We start from the raw sequence: 16,185 nt of genomic DNA on the forward strand, positions 1-16,185 counted from the left end.
ATAGTGGGTGTTACCAATGTTATTTAATATCTTCAGTAATGACTTAGAGGGGTCAAGTGCACCCTCTGTGAATTTGCAGATGACCCCAGGCTGAGTGGTGTTGTTGGCACTCCTGCAGGATGGGATGCCATCCATAGAGACCTGAACCGGCTCCAGGGGTGAGCCATGGGGACCTCATGGGGTTTAACAAGACCAGCTGCTGCTGAACCTGGTTGTCAGAGCAACCCTGGTTCCAACACAGGCTGGGGGATGGGCAGATCACAGCAGCCCTGCCCAGAAGGACTTGGGGGTGCTGTGGGTGAGAGGCTGGACATGACCCAGCCATGGGCACTCACAGCCCAGAGAGCCAAACGTGTCCTGAGCTGCATCCAGAGCAGCGTGGGCAGCAGGGCCAGGGAGGGGATTCTGCCCCTCTGCTCTGCTCTGCTGAGACCCCACCTGCAGGGCTGCATCAGCTCTGGGATTGTTATTGAACAGTCCTATAAGAAGACATTTATGTAGCAGTGAAGGTGCTGGAAATTCTTTTAAATTTAGCACAACAGAGCATGACCCCTATATTCGTTGTAAGTACTTAATTTTGTACATACAGTGCTTAGTACAAATACCAGAGATTAATGTGGCCATGTGCTGACTCCCTAGACCTGTGACTAATAAACTTGTTCCAGTTAATGCTTTCTTGTTTACTTCTGTCTGTGATTTAATATGTACTAACTAATATCTCAGTTTTGAGAACAGGGATTGAGTGTCAGAGCAAAGAATCATAAGAGAAGTACATTATGACCCAATAACATATTTGAAATACTCCCAAGGAGAAAAGATTCTTCAGAAGATCTGGAATCATATCCAAACAAGTGGAAATAATCAGCATATATGCAGATTTTCAGGAAACATGAAAATACAATAGTTTCAGGAATATAACCTGGTCTTTGAGGTTACTGGGCAGGTATGCTTTGAAGAGAATTATCCATGCATCCAGCACTGCTAATGAAATAATGTTGGCTTCCTAGTCTCCATCATAACACATATGATGGAGAGTTTATTTCCCAGTTTTCAGGGACAGGGTCCCCAGCACAGGCAGAACATGGACCTGTTAGAATGAATCAGAAGGAGGGCCACCAAATCAGTAGGATGGAGTACCTCGAAAAAAGAAAGCTTTGGGAAGGTGTTATTGTTGCCTTCCAGTACCTCAAGAGAACTTACAGGAAAGATGGGGCAAGACTATTCCCAAGAGCATGTAGTGACAAGACAAGGGGCAGTGGCTGTAGACTGAAAGAGAGTAGGTTTAGATCAGGTATGAGGAAGAAATTCTTCTCTGTGAGGGTGGTGAGGCACTGGAACAGGGAAGTTGTGGATGTTCCATCTCTGGAAATGTTCAAGGCCAATTTGGATGGGGCACCCTGGTCTACTATAGTGTGGCCCTGCACATGGCAGGGCTGGTTGGAACTAGGCTGGTTGGAACCTTCCAACCCAAACCATTCTATGATTCTATGACTGTATTACAGAAAAATTATTTCCCTTCTTTTCAAAGAAGAAAATCTGGAATACTTACACGAACCAAAAATGTGTAAACTGTGAATTAACTCAAAAAACAAAGCAACCTGATCTCTAATCTGTTAGAAAATGTAACGATACCAGCTAAAATAGCAATATTGTAAGTATTGTAAATTTGGATCTGAGTTTACATGGCATTTCTGATATTCAGCTTTTGTATCACTGGCAGTTGTAACGTCTCACTGGTAGGTTAATGGACCAGATAACAAGCTATTCTATTTTGCTTTGTTTAAAGCTACTATTCCTTCTTTCCCAAGCATTTCATTATTTGTTAGAACCAAACTAAGGTTCTTTATTGGGATTTGCCTACAAAGTGACTCCTTGCTATGCTGCCTTGCAATCCTTGTGCTGCATAAAATATGTGCAGCTGAGCTGATATTGAGGCACCTTATATTCACAGGAAATTGTCATCTGGAAGTACTTACCAGTGTCCATGGAGTAGATTCTGTGAGTGCCTCTCTGTATCTCAGCTCATACGGTGTATGAGCTGTGGGCAGGTCCCACTTTATTATCAATTGGTTTTTCATCTGATAAGCATTTATGTTAGATGGTGACAAGCACTTTCCTAAAATGAGGGAGATACAGTCATTAAAAATGCAAGAGCAGCAGGAAAGATTTGGTAATTACATCTATTGAGTGTGGCCTATAAAATTAAAAGACTTGGAACACAATACTGAATGCTGTGAGACTTCAAAAGACCATGGAAATGAATAATTACTAAGTCTTTATGTCATCAACAAAATACAGTTTTTTTGTGAGGACCCTGGGGGGCATGCCCTACATTAAGGTGCCGCAGTTGTTCCTCTTGCCTTTCTTTTGTGAATGCTTCTACTGATTTCAGGAACACTCTTTTTCTAAGCAGTTACTATTCTGAGTGAGGCTGAAAGGCGAGATCAAAATGTCAAGTATACCTGTAATCATGAGTTGTATAAAAAATATCCAGAATATCTTTAAATTTCAGTAAGGGCAAATAGATTTTAATCTTCCTCTCCAATAAACACAACGTGGCCAAAAGTCTTCAGTAAAGGTTATACTACTGATAATTTAGGTTGTACTGGTAGTAGCTCCCAGAAGTGAGAAGCACTGGTTTTTCTTGGACCTGAGTAGTCTGAGCAGGTGAAGTTTTGAGAAACTCTTAACATCAATTACAATTCTAATGCCCTATATCAAGGATTCCTTAGGTACACAGTGCTGAGTCAATCTGCTCTTTACAAACCAATACAAAGAAATTCAGAAAACCATCAAAGAGCATAGAAAGCTGGTACACAAATATTACTATGTATTCTTCTGGATATGAATATTAAATATTCCAGCAAAATATTTAAAGTAAAACCCGCCTCCCATAAAACATTATAGGCTTCTGTTATTAACTTCATTCAAAGAAGTCAAACTGCATCTTAGCTCTCTGGATCAGTAAAAATAACAGTGTTATCAATAAAAATATCAGTAAAAATAAGAGTGTTTTGGGAGCTGAAATTTTGGAAATGATCTTTACAGAATACAGCTTTAGCTGGGCACTGCAGTAACACAACTTGTGAAGACACTGTACCTGCTTTGCTTGGTAAAACTGAGATGTTCTTTCCTTTTGCGCAGGTGTGATGGGCATAATTCACTGCTATCCAAATGGTTGCAAATCTCTCAATGTAGAGATTCTTTCGTTCTATTGTGATGGAAGGTGACGATGTGTTTCGCTGGAAAGGTTTACGTATTTGGTTCCTTCAGAGAAAAGGAAGCAGAAGGAAAAACATTTATTCGATTATAGCTATTCTTTCCTCCCCTGCCCAAGAAAGCAAACTTATAGCAATTGATGTCTTTCCAGATACTTCTACACATAATTCCACATCTGAAAATCTTGAAGATTCACCTTGAGCAGCTTGAAATAGCAGGATTAATTCCAGCACCTCAGCAACCCTAGCAAATTTAAATGTGCAAATCTTTGTATTGTGTGGTGGAGATCTGTTGAATGCCTTAAACTTTTAAAGCATACCATGATACAAGATCTGTATGACCTTCTTTTGTACTCACAGTGGGATATATAGAGCATTTTGAAAGTAGAATATTATGTTAGAAATTACTTCATAAAGCCTTGCCTCTTATAACAGGGGCACCCAAATTCCTTTTGAACAGCAAAATTTTCCAGTTATGTGTATCTAAATTACCATAAAGTTATGAAAAGCTTCTTATGAGTTATATGCCTATATTCTGACTTCTGTTCCTGCAAATCACCAGAGTTTGATGGAGATATCTAAATGTCACCTGAGTCCTCAGCCCTGTAGATTTCTCCTGGTATACCTAATACACACAGCACAGGAAATCTGAGAGTTTTAATGCCTTACATCCAACTTTTCTGCTTATTTTTTTCCTTGTCTTTCTCATTTAGTCTTTGCCATACACAGGACAGATTTTTTCCAAGGTTGAAACTGTGCAAGTTCAGCGTTCTTAAAGAGATGGGCTAGCATACTAATTGCCTACCTATGCTTCTCAAGTATTAAATTACACACATCATGATTCAATATTTAATACCTATGAAAAACTGCTTGAAGGTTTTCCTGTCTTCTGCTACAGGCTAGATGTGAATCAGCCATTAAAATTTCAAAGCATGATTTTGAATTCTTGGTTGGAACTTTTCTGTGGGAGTGTTTATCTTTAATCTTTTTCTTCCTGACAACCTAATCACAAGGAGCAAGGACAAGGAACTATTACAACATCAAACTGATGTTACATGCAGGAATGGGCAAGGTAAAAGCCCTACCTCTTCTAGGCAAGGCAAAAGCCCTTTCGCATGTGGGTTTTTTCTTTTTCTTTTAACCCAGTAGAGGAGGAGATAGTAAGCTTTTCTTCAAGACCACTGGGTGGAAGCTTAGGAGACTGAGGTTAAAGTCCTGACTGACTTGGAAACATCAACAACTCTGCCAGGGAATTGCCTCTCTCTTCCCCCACTGACATCCTCTTTCATTCTTTTGTCTACCTTGTCTGTTCATGACATCAACCCTGCAGCCTGGGAACAGCACAGTCTGGTTTTGTCTTACGACTTTGAGGGCAAGTAGCTTAAAAATATTTCAACTGATAACATCTCTTCAGAAACAGAGCTGTTTCATAGATATTTCTCCCCTTCAAAAAAAAAATGGTATTCCTTGAAGTTCCAAGAGTCAAGATAGTAAATGCAATGAAATTTGGTGTTTATTGCAAATTGGTGCCTGCTGCTACCTCCAGTGAAAAAATATTGAAGGTGATGGGGGGAGTAATCTCAGCCTTGAGGTGGTTGCTTTGCTCCTGTGCAATGTGAAGATGATCACCCTGGGGAATTTCCCAGTGTGGTGACATTTTCTTAGCTTTAGGAGGTATTTCTAACCACAGCTCATTTTTAACGACAAGAGGTGGTTATGTGGCCAGAAAATCAGTGATGAATATCAGAATTTACCTATAGTATACAGAGTTGTACTCTATGTACCCTATGAGATGGTCTCATGGCAAAGATCATGTCTTCTGATCTCACATTTCTATTTCTGAGCATGCCCCTAATCTCATGGGAGATTCCAAATATCTAGATATAAAATGAGGAAATTCAATTTTGTAATGCAGCTGCAACTGAAGATACTGTATTTTAGGTAATCAATTCAAAATTAACCCTAAAAGTTCATTCCATCTTTTAAACCACTACTAGACAATTCAGAATTACCAGAAAGTATGCTACATCTGACATCTTATTGTGTTCATGCTATAGCAAAATACATAATACATAAAATAAAAGCTTAGTGTCTGTTTATGTTTGAATGCTTTATTTTAATTTTTTTTTTTTTTTTTACTTTAAATACGTCTGTGTTTAATAGTCAATAAAAGTCAATAGCTACAAACAAAGGTAATTGAGTAAGCTGATCTTTGGCAATAATGCTTTAAACAGTGTGTTGGTGGCATGGTAAGATGTATAATAACTCTGTATTGGTTTGCATGGCAAGGTTTTGGGAGCAAGGGAGCAGATTGCTACAGAGGTGGCTTCCGAGGAGCTGCACTAAGCTTTCCCATGTACAACAAAGCCAGTTCTAGCTGGGCTTCAGGACAGACCTGCTGCTGGCCGAGGCTGAGCCCATCAGCCATGGTGGTAGTGCCTCTGGGATAATGCATTTAAAAGAGGGAAAAAGCTGCTGCACAACAGCAGCTGGCAGAGAGGAATTGAGAACATGTGGGAGCAGCAGAGACTATCCCACACTGCAGCAGGTTTGCAGGGCTTGTGAACACGAGGGACCTGCTTTGGAGCAGGCTGCTCTTGAAGAGCTGGTACCCCATGGAAGGGACATACACTGGAGCAGTTAATGAAGAAATGCAGCCCCATGGGAAGCATTCATATTGGAGGAGTTAATGATGGACTGTGGGAGTTCACGTCTCCTGTAGGAGGATTCCCATGCTGAACCAGAGGAAGAATCGAAAGAGAAAAGAAGTGACAGACCCAACATGTGATGGACTGATCACAGTCTCATTTCCCATCCCCCCACAATGCTGGGGTGGAGGAGGCAGACAATTCTGTTAAGCCCAGTAAGAAGAAAAGCATGGGGGTGGGGGGCAGAGAAGGGGAAGGCGTTTCAAGTTTTAGCTATATTTCTCATTACTCTACTCTAATCTGAATGTCAATAAATTAAATTAATTTTCCCAGGTCATGTCTGTTTTGCCCATGACAGTAATTGCTGAGAGACCTCTTCCTGTTCTTATCTCAACCCATGATCCTTTGTCATATTTTCTGTGCCCTGTTAGGCTGAGGAGTGGAGGACTAGAACAGCTTTTGTGATGTCTAGCCAAAATCAACCTACCAGTCTCTTACCAAGCTCTTACAAATCAATAGGTATTGATGAGAAGTGATGAAAGGTATTGACTAGCCTTGTGTAATAACCTATAAAGAGATGAAATACACTAGAACAAAACTCCAGCAGATGGGAACCACATCTAACAACAATAAGAGCTTTTTGTTTTCTGAGATATCTTTTCAGACTTACCATTTTAAGTATACAGTATAATTAACTGTATTTGCAGCACTAGGTACTGGCAGCCAGGTACAAGTTAGATCCTCACTTAATTCTTTGTAACACACCAATTCATTGTCCCAATCTGAAAGATGAAAACATGGACACTGGAAAAGACCGGTCACAGGCAAACATTAACTGACTCAAAGGGACTATGAGTAATGAAATCAAATACGAACCAGGCTAGAACTGGTTGACTAGACCCCAGAATTGCTTCAAAAGAATCAATCTCTATCTGAAGTTCAGAACTACACAATATGACTGGATAAAAACAATATTACTTTTAAACTGCCAGCTTTATAAAGAATGCATTATAAAACAGGAGGAGCATAAGTTTATGTATAAAATTACCTATTATTAATATTTAAAGAGAAATATGGGGATTTTTTTGCAACTGAACATACCCTTTTTCAGTTGATGTGAAAGTAAGCACTGATGACATTATTAAAGAAACTTGGTTTTTGTCTTTAGTGATTAAGTTTATGTCAGTATTTCAAAAATCTCTTAACAAAATGCTGATGACAAAATATGACTGTTGTTGTTCTTTTGCTTTGTGTCTTACTGTCTGAACTATTAGTTCAGAACAATCAGTCATGGTGTCTCAAAGTCCTTCAAAAAGGACTCAGATTTTGTGTTGTTATTCAGGAAAGTAGACAAGGATCTCAACAGGAATGGGATGCTTAAGGTAAATTTTTCCTGATGAGTAGAGTCACACGTCCTTCATACTTGTTAGGTCTAACAAGTTGTCAATAGACCTATCAGTCTTGAATAGGAAAGGTTTTGCTATGTAATAAGTAAATATGAATATCTCAGGAGTTAGTATTGTAGCATAGTATGGTATGCTATAACCTAGGTTATGAATGAAAAGATCAGTTCTCTTTTCCTCATTTCTTCCTACAACCTGAGTTATAAAGTATCCTTGGCATTCTTTTAATCATTGAGATGGAAAATGCATATTGAAGATAAAAGGTGTTTTGGAAAAGGAAGTGTGTCAAATGACTACAGCACTGACTTTAATACCCTCAACTCATGACACTGCTTTTCTCGTACTAAATGAATAATGCTTTTCTAATAAACAATACTGCACCAGTCAGGTGTGTACAGCTTCCTTTCAGGAAGGTCGAGATTATGTCTTCCTTATTTCCATAGCAATGTGAAATATTACAGAAGTCTATGCTTTTCTAGTCTGCCCACCAAACCACATCTTGGCCTCCTCACACATGAACATTGTGTCTGTCAATAGCAGGGAAAACAGCAACAGCTCTCACATTCTTCTCCTATTTTATTTTGAATTAAACCTTACACCTGCTTGGTGTTCTTTATTGTTGTTTTGAAGAAACAGCTGAAAACAAAATCTTTTTGGAACTGCTGTTATACTTCATGACAATACATTGGTACTGCTCCTGATAGTATTTGAAACAAGAGTTCTACTAACTCAGATCCACATGGTGTCTACCATGTTCCAGACATGTCTGCTTACAGACAAGTAGTGGTTGTATTGTTCCTCATGCTCTAAGTTTTGCAAAATCCCCCTGGTCTTTCTCTATGTGATTATGGTATTAAAGCAGAAAAAAAAATAGTAGATTTTTTGTGTGGAAATAGTGTACTAGTTCAGCTAACACCCCAATTCATCCTCCCACTCCCAATATACTGAAATTCTAAATTCCTTTGTCTAGATAAATATAATGAATCTTGCACACTTTTGTTTTCACTTGTCCTGTGTGTAGATATTATGCACATGCACATTAATTTTTATTCTAGTGCTTTCTCTGTTCTACTGTACTGCTCCACCTTAACACGTAGATTATTAATTCTTCCCAGACCTAGCATAGTACCAGAGCTGTATCACAACTGTGCTTCAAAGAAAGAAAAAAATTTCTTTGCTCTAAAGAAAACATAGTTCAGTTTCTCCACTTAAAAAAACCCAAAAAACAAAAACAACAACAACAAAAAAACACGCACACACAAAAAACCCCCAAAACCAAACAAAACAAAACAAAAAACCCCTCAAACCAACAAACAAACCCCAAACCACCTACATTTAAACTTTTTTCACTCTAGAACTTTCTGTTTTTCTTCCTGAGCATCTGGTTTCCTCACTAATGATTTAGTGGAGTTTAGTCTGGCAAGTTAATTGCAAGGACTAGAAAATTATCTGCGGCTAATTTCAGAAGAACAGTCCTCCTGCAGATGTCTTGCCCAGTGTCACTGTGTACTCAAGAACCTATCATCTCTGCTGTGTCTTTTAGCGAGTAAGACGTTTCTGCCCACACTAAATCCAGCACAATGTACATCAGATGACCACCCACTGCTCTGTAATACTATATCAAATGCGTTATACTGTTCCTCCTCGCCATCATCAGTAATTTCCCAGTTAAATGGAAAGCAGAGATATCCATCACACATAAACTTTAGAGGATCCGTGGTCTTTTGGAACGGCAGCTATTTGTGACGCGCTGTCTGGGGTTTCACTCCCAGCATGCGGGAGTGAAAGCCCAGCCCTGCCGTCACGCAGACACACCTGCCCGTGCTGCTCTGGCCGGGTTTTCCCTTTGGGAAAGGCGGGCGTGCTTTTAGGGGCGATGCTTCCGAGCGCCGGCGGGAGCCCTCGGCAGCGCTCATCGCCCGCCGGGCACCGCAGCGTTCCACCCACCTGGCAGCTGCCGGCAGAACGGAGAGTCCCAGTCTGTGCAGCGGCAGGGACCTGGGGAGCACAAAGAGGAAGGCGGTAAAAAGAAAAAAGAAAAAAAAAAAGAAGACGTAAAAAAAGGGGGGGGGGGGGGAAGGGAATTGTTGGATAGGAAAACTATTGCTGGTGGTTGCTTCTCCTACTCACAGAATTTAATTTGGTCATGATTTTCTTCATACAGTCTCATCCTTGAGTAACATTAAGGATTTTTAATGTTATAAGCAGCAGTAAGCTGTATATGAAAACTCACCTCTGACAAGTAAAAAGATAGCTGCTAGCAGAAAGTTCTTCATCTTCTCTGTAAAGAAGCATAATGATTACCATCAACATTACACTGTCTTCAGTCTATTTTCACACTTCCTTTTCAAACTTCCTATTCATTCTAACACCTATCCTGCTACTGGCTGAACACAAATAACAGGACACTTGAGTTCTGTGTTATTAATTATACTTACAAGATCCTAAAAATCCTTCTGGAAAACAGGAACTCTACACCTTGGTTTTTGTAAGTACTCACACTGAGACTATTCACTGCAGTATCAGCAGTGCAAACTGAATTAAGCTTATATGTACTTCTAACTCCTTTGAAAACCCTAACTGTCACTGCAAATTAGAGATATTCATATCAGTAAAAAGGAAGTCAAAGTGATTGACTGAGTCTAATATGAATTCTTGTAAAAATAATAGCAGCAGAAGACCAACTTGTCTTCACTTTCTGACTACTTTTATCTTTCAATGTAATTTCCCTACCTCAAAGATGCTGTATCTACATTGCTGGTACCTACACCAGGGCCCTAATACAGACAAAAATCACCATAACTGTATATCAGATGTTTGCTCCACATCATTAATTGAGAGAACATTCTGAACACAGAAGCCAGCATAGACATAACAGCTGTTACTCTTACAGAAGTAAAGGGAAATTTTCAGAAAATTTTGCTACTCTGGAAAAATTCCCTTCTGGGCTTAGACAGCTGTTATCAGAGACTGGATCCATACTTACCTGGAGATAGGCAAATTATTGACTTATCTTGGCAACCATGGTAAATTTCAGGTTGAGTATTAAATAGAAAAAAAATGTGTTTAAAATTAATCACTTTCCTAAAGAGAGAGACATGCTTCTCAGCATGGTCTGCAGTGGGAGTGGGTGACTAATGCAACAACCATGTCTTATCAGATTTTATGAAGGGCACAGTCATGAAAGGCAAGTGATCAAGGAATTCTGAGTGCTACAGGGGGTTTCCTAGCCACGAATTCATTGGCCTTGGGAGTAAGCTCCTAAATGCTGAGGGGTAGCAGATATAATGTATCTCTGCAAGATCACAGCCCCTGTTATCTGAGAGATCCAAAAATTTGCCTTGGCAATACTTCCAATAAGGAATTGCCGAGAGGAGCGCATCAATTGATGACCGTAAGGAGAAGCTGATAAAGTAAAAATGCAAGTTATATGCGACAGATTTTGACAATGGGCTTGAAGATCCAGAGACTCAGAATAGTGTAGAAGTCAAGAGATGGAGAAAACTTTAACAGCTATATGTATTGGTGCTGATGTGCTCAGCATAATCACATTCAAAACATCCTATCCTAAATGGAAAAATGGAAACCATGTAAGTAACTCGATGCAAGAGCAGGACTGGATTTAGTGTGCACAGAACCAGGACAGAGCATACTGGAGAGAAATAAACCCGATGAAGCAAATCCATATCATCTTTGCTGGAGGTGTAGGTCTCAGTATAAATGCCACTGTCATTTGAAGAAAAAAGTTAATTCTAACAAGCACAGAAAATACATTACTCGTACAAATAGCAGAAGAGATATAATCTTGAAAACTGGAATTCACATTTGACTGAGGCCAATATTTTTCCTATGGCTTAGCTATGAAGTTACTAAATGTTTAATGCATAGCAAAAGATAAATTATTATATTTGAGGTAAAATTTGTATAGAATCACTTTTTCAAATGTTTAATATTTCAGCTTTTTCACCACTATGAACTTCAGTCAGAATTGCAAATTCCTGAAGTTTTCCTGTTAATTCAGATGAGGATAAATTATGACATGTTCTGTGATATGTTTTAAAGTGCAGAATGACTCTAGGATACTTCCAGGGTTACATCACTTTGACCTAGATGTTTTTTCAGACTTAGGTTTATGCATCATTCTTGATGAGGTTCTCCATGAGTGCTTTCCCCTGTCATTTTCTTATATATCTGGTCTCTCCAGAATGTAGACTTGAAATCAATGGACCTTTCCATTTAGACTGGATTAGACAAATTAATATAAATCCCACATCCTTCTCTGTTCTCTTCTCCAAGATGATCTGTTAACTCTTCGTCTTCAAAGGGAAAACAATCTCTGAAGACAGGCAGGCTCAGACAGGAAAATGCTACTGGCCCCTTCATCCTGCTCTGCTCCTGTGGAACTACAGCTCCTGCAGCACATCATGGGAGGATTGGTCAAGCCATGAACTTCTGAGTGCATTTTTTGCAGGTAAGCCATGTGCCCATGAATGCTAATGAACCAGAAAGGGTCTGAAATCTTGTTTGTTGGGAGTGTTAAGCATGTCCCAAGACAGTTTGGGCTATGTGTAACCAGCAGTCTTGTCATAGTGCATTCAGGTCCTGGTGGGCAGCTGAAGCAGAATGCAGACTGCAGAGATACCACATCAGGAGAGGCATATTGCATTTCTACTTACCTTGTCTGAAATACAAACTGCTGAGGTCTTCATCGTCTCCTGGTTGAATCAGCATGTGATTTTGGTACCTTGCTGTTTCTTTGATAAACAGCTCCGATTGACTAGAGGTGATCTCTCTCAGGCATTTTGTAGCAATTTCAAATTCAGTTTTTGCTGCTTAGTAGTACATACTGAGATCATGTATCTTTCCTTTATGGATCTAAAGTAGAGTCATACAATTTTTACATGTTATTTCTCATATAACCAATTCTAATAAGCAGACCTCCAGGTCTGTAAACATCTGAAAGATTTTTACAAATTGGTTTTGTTTTCCAGAGAAATACATAAATATCTGAATTCAGTGAGCAAATCGCATATGATCGTTGTGGAAAGAAAAATTGCCACTCAGCCCTCAGCTATAGCCCCTGGGGGAAATTTCTTGTGTCAGGGAGAGTCTCCACCATGAAGACCTAGATCCTTTCTGAGTTCAAGTTACATTATGAAACAGCTTACTTTTCAAACAACTCTATATTATCTTATTGAAAATCACATTTTTTTTACCGTAACACATGGGCTAGGCAGGGGCCATAAAAAAGTGCCAATGAGAGATCTGCCCTGGAGATTTAAAAGCTTCCAATTACAGATGAAGCATAAATGTTCCTAAATAGACTAGACGCACAACAGAGAATGCAAAAAAAATCCCAGAGATTTACATATTGGGGCGAAGATCCTTTGAAGAAACAAAAAAGAAATGTAGACTAAATTCTGCTTATATTAGACTAGATCTGGGGTCTCACCAGTACCACATCATTGACAGTGATGTGGTACAGGGTTTTGCCTACTGCATCAGCTAGAATATTAATGAGAATAAAGGTGATATAATCAGATGAGCCTGGTAACTTCTCTTTACTACAGCATCACAATTAGTGCTACAGGCTTGTTTGTGCAATAATGGGACAAAATTATCACTGTGGTAGCTCAGACTAGTGGTTTGAAAACAGAGTTCACTTACATAATGGGTGAGCTGTGTGCAGAAACAGAGTCTTAAATATTGGCATTTGACTTGCACAGAAGATCTTTACTTCTGCTAAATCACCTTGGAGCACATCTTATTCATCAGTTTTAGTGGTTTCTGACTGATCTGCAAATACAGCGTAAGAATGTGCTTCAATTGACATTCATTGTCTCCTCCTGTGCAGCCAAGAGGAGAAACAAGGATCATCCTTAACTTTCTCCATCACATTTAAGTCTTTATTAAATGCTTGTGAGTACTTTAAATGCACAAGTGGATGACAAAGAGTATAACTCTTCTTCCCTACTATCATGTTTGGTTTACCTAGCAGGCTTGCAACTGCTACAGGGAGTTATTTTGGGATATGTGATGTGGAAACAAAAAAGATTTGACAAAAGCTGGACTGTATTCTTCCTATACACAGTGTTGGAAGCAATTTTTATCTTCTTGAAATCTACAGGAAGGCTGGATTGGTTGTTTTTATGTGGGTTTTATTAGCCTTTTTTTTTTCTTTAATGCCTGTGTTTCAATCTCCGAGACAAGGAGATATAAATATCTTAGTTACCTTTCTTTTTAATTTTTCCCCTGGGAACACTCCTGGACAAAGAAATGCTTGCCATTGAAGCACAACTATTGTTGAAAGCATGTTCGAAGAAAGTTGAGGAAAGCAGTATGAAGAAGCTCACCTTCCACAAGGCAAAAAGTGAATTTTTTAAGGGTAGTATTTTTTAAGAGTGTGTTCATGGTAATTTATCCTACTATTTCCACCTTAGTAACAATGAATGTATTTGCACTGATAGTTTTGGATTTTCTGCATTATAATTTTTGTCTCAGAATTTTATCCAGCATAACTGGTCAGCCAAGTCATTAGCTTTTCTTAATTTAAATGCTTTCAAGCATATTTCCTGGCTTAGAACAAAGTGGTTTAAAGATAGTAATTATAGGTAACTGAGTTCTGAGAGTCTGTATGTATGCCCACTTGTGGCTTTACATCTCTTGGCCATTTTTTTTTTCCTTCAACTATTATTATGCAATAGATAACCTGGGGAAAAAAATTTTGAGGCACTATTTAATTATCTATCAAAAATTGTTTCAGTAATCTTAAAATAATTCACAAATAGCTATTTGCTGTTCATGTGTAGAATAGAAAGGAGGATCTAACCAAGGAGGGGCTAGATTTGTCAAACTGAAATAATAGTGTAATGATTCTCATTAGCTCATTAGCCCTGTATCTTCCAGAGTTCGGTGATTCCAAAGATTGCTCAGAAAGTGGGATGTCTTAAACTTAGTTTGACTATAGGAGGGCCTTGCTCATGAGACTAATCACCGTTACTTAGGACATCCTGGCACAGCCTGTTTTAAACTCCCCATTAAGATTATTCTTACTTTATATCAATAACAATTGATATACAAAAATCTCTTGAATGGGGATTCATATCTAGTGAGCCACATCTCATTTAAGCTTTTAAACTATTAATCTGAAGCATCACACTACAGAAAGATCCTATCCTAGTAGTTAAGGTATACTTTTAACAGCTGAGAAATTTTGATTTATGGTTTGCCTGCATAAGAGCTGAGCTAAACGTATTTGCAGCTTCTAATTTTTATTTGCCTGCCTATGTATTACTCACACAACTGTAATTATGGCTTCTTTTAACTATGTCCGTATGTCTGTCCATAAACTCTGTCAGCTTGTAGATTTCCTAGCTTATTTGTAATACAGTGTGAATGTTCCCATTTACTCTTAGCCTCCAGCTGAGGTTTGCTGCTAGAAAAACAGAAATACCAGGAATGTCATGGTTGCCTGAAGTTCCTTCTCTGCTACCATTCTTCTCACAATTTCTTTGTGAACTGAACTTGTTCTGTCTTAAGGGTAGATTTCTTTTAACATCGTATCTTATACAAAGAGATGTCTCCTGAATTTAGCAATCCCTGTTGAGAGTTCCTTCTTTACTCTCAAATATATTCTTTCATCTCCCATAGTGATTATCAACCTGTGTTTCTGTCTATTATTACACAAAAAGATTCAATTTCCTCTCTTATTTCATCAGTCTTTCACTGTACATTTTGATTATCTGAGATTTTGCTGCTAATGGAAAGAGAAACACCTGCTTAGGCTGTTGCTTCTGTTGCCCCTATTTTATGTCTTTTTGGCCAAGGGTGCTCTCAGGGTGAAGCCCTCTCACTGACCACAAATAGTCATGCTCAACTCATACTGAGTTGTTGAAGTGTGTTTCAGTGGTTAGCCATGGAGTGTGACAGCCCTAGTCCAAACTGGCAGGTGGTTTTAATTTTAACAGTTTAAGGACTTCCTGTCATAGAGGCTGAATTGGATGCTGAGGAGTAGAATGGCACTGAGAAGTCTAAGTTTGCAAGTGTGCCACAGAGCCACAGAGAGGAAAGAGGGCTGGCATGGGGAATTCTGTAGCATGCAGCAGCATGATGTATCTCTGTGGTGCAGATGCAGACCCTAAAAAAAAAGGTGCAGGCATGTCCCTGCTGTTTAATCAATATGAGTTGTGATTTAGAAAGTATGAAACATAAAGATGCTAAGGGATATCTTTGACAAAAAAACCCAAAAAACATTTCAAGCAAAGCTACTGATGATTCCTTATGGTGCTGTAATGCCAAAATTACCTCAAATTTCCTTCTTCTGTTCTGAAAAATGCAAAACTTTCTTAGGTCTCTCCAGTTAAAAATGTTTAATTGAAACATTTTCTTCTGTTTTCTGAGGAAAAGAAATGAACTTAGATCTGTCAAATGGTGACAGATTTACTTAATGGGTTCTTAACATGAAACTTAAAACAATGTGGTAGTGGACACAGTGAAAGTGGCTGTATGAAAGCAGAAGTCTGCATAATTACCATGATGTAAGTTCCCTTCTTTCGTGAAGACAGGGAAAGTTTGTTGAAGGATCATGACAGGAAAATAGGAATCACATTTAGAGTGAAATGACATGCCAAAGAGTACACTGAACTGAGGAGGGTAAAAGCTCTCTGAAATTTGGGAAGTTTGTATCTAATCTTTGTGGTCTTTTCCTCATTTACATAATGAATTGATACCAATAGTTTAGAGCTCAGTTTCCTCCTCAGGCACTGGTCCCTTGGCAATGAAGCAGTAGCTGATGAATATGTAGACTTCAGCATTCAGCTGAGGAGGATCTATGAAATATGTAAAGGACAGGCCTTCTGGGTTACAGAAAGGATTGCTGGAAGATGGTGCAGAATTGCAGTCAAGAGAAAAGGCTTA

General features: G+C 38.9%; 1 protein-coding gene across 1 annotated transcript in view; it reads right to left on the minus strand.

The window, feature by feature from the left end:
* The window catches only part of LOC115491052 (interleukin-6 receptor subunit beta-like), a 31,120-nt gene extending 21,359 nt beyond the window's left edge, over positions 1-9,761 (minus strand). Inside the window, exons 1-5 of the mRNA XM_072922104.1 lie at positions 9,503-9,761; positions 9,217-9,267; positions 6,537-6,648; positions 3,101-3,267; positions 1,977-2,116 (exon numbers count right to left, since the gene is read on the minus strand). Coding sequence (XP_072778205.1) covers positions 1,977-2,116; positions 3,101-3,267; positions 6,537-6,648; positions 9,217-9,267; positions 9,503-9,545 — 513 coding nt within the window. The 5' untranslated portion in view covers positions 9,546-9,761. The remainder of the gene's footprint in view (positions 1-1,976; positions 2,117-3,100; positions 3,268-6,536; positions 6,649-9,216; positions 9,268-9,502) is intronic.
* Between the last annotated feature and the right edge of the window lie 6,424 nt (positions 9,762-16,185).

Source organism: Taeniopygia guttata, chromosome Z (genome assembly GCF_048771995.1).
Source record: "Taeniopygia guttata chromosome Z, bTaeGut7.mat, whole genome shotgun sequence".
NCBI lineage: Eukaryota > Metazoa > Chordata > Aves > Passeriformes > Estrildidae > Taeniopygia > Taeniopygia guttata.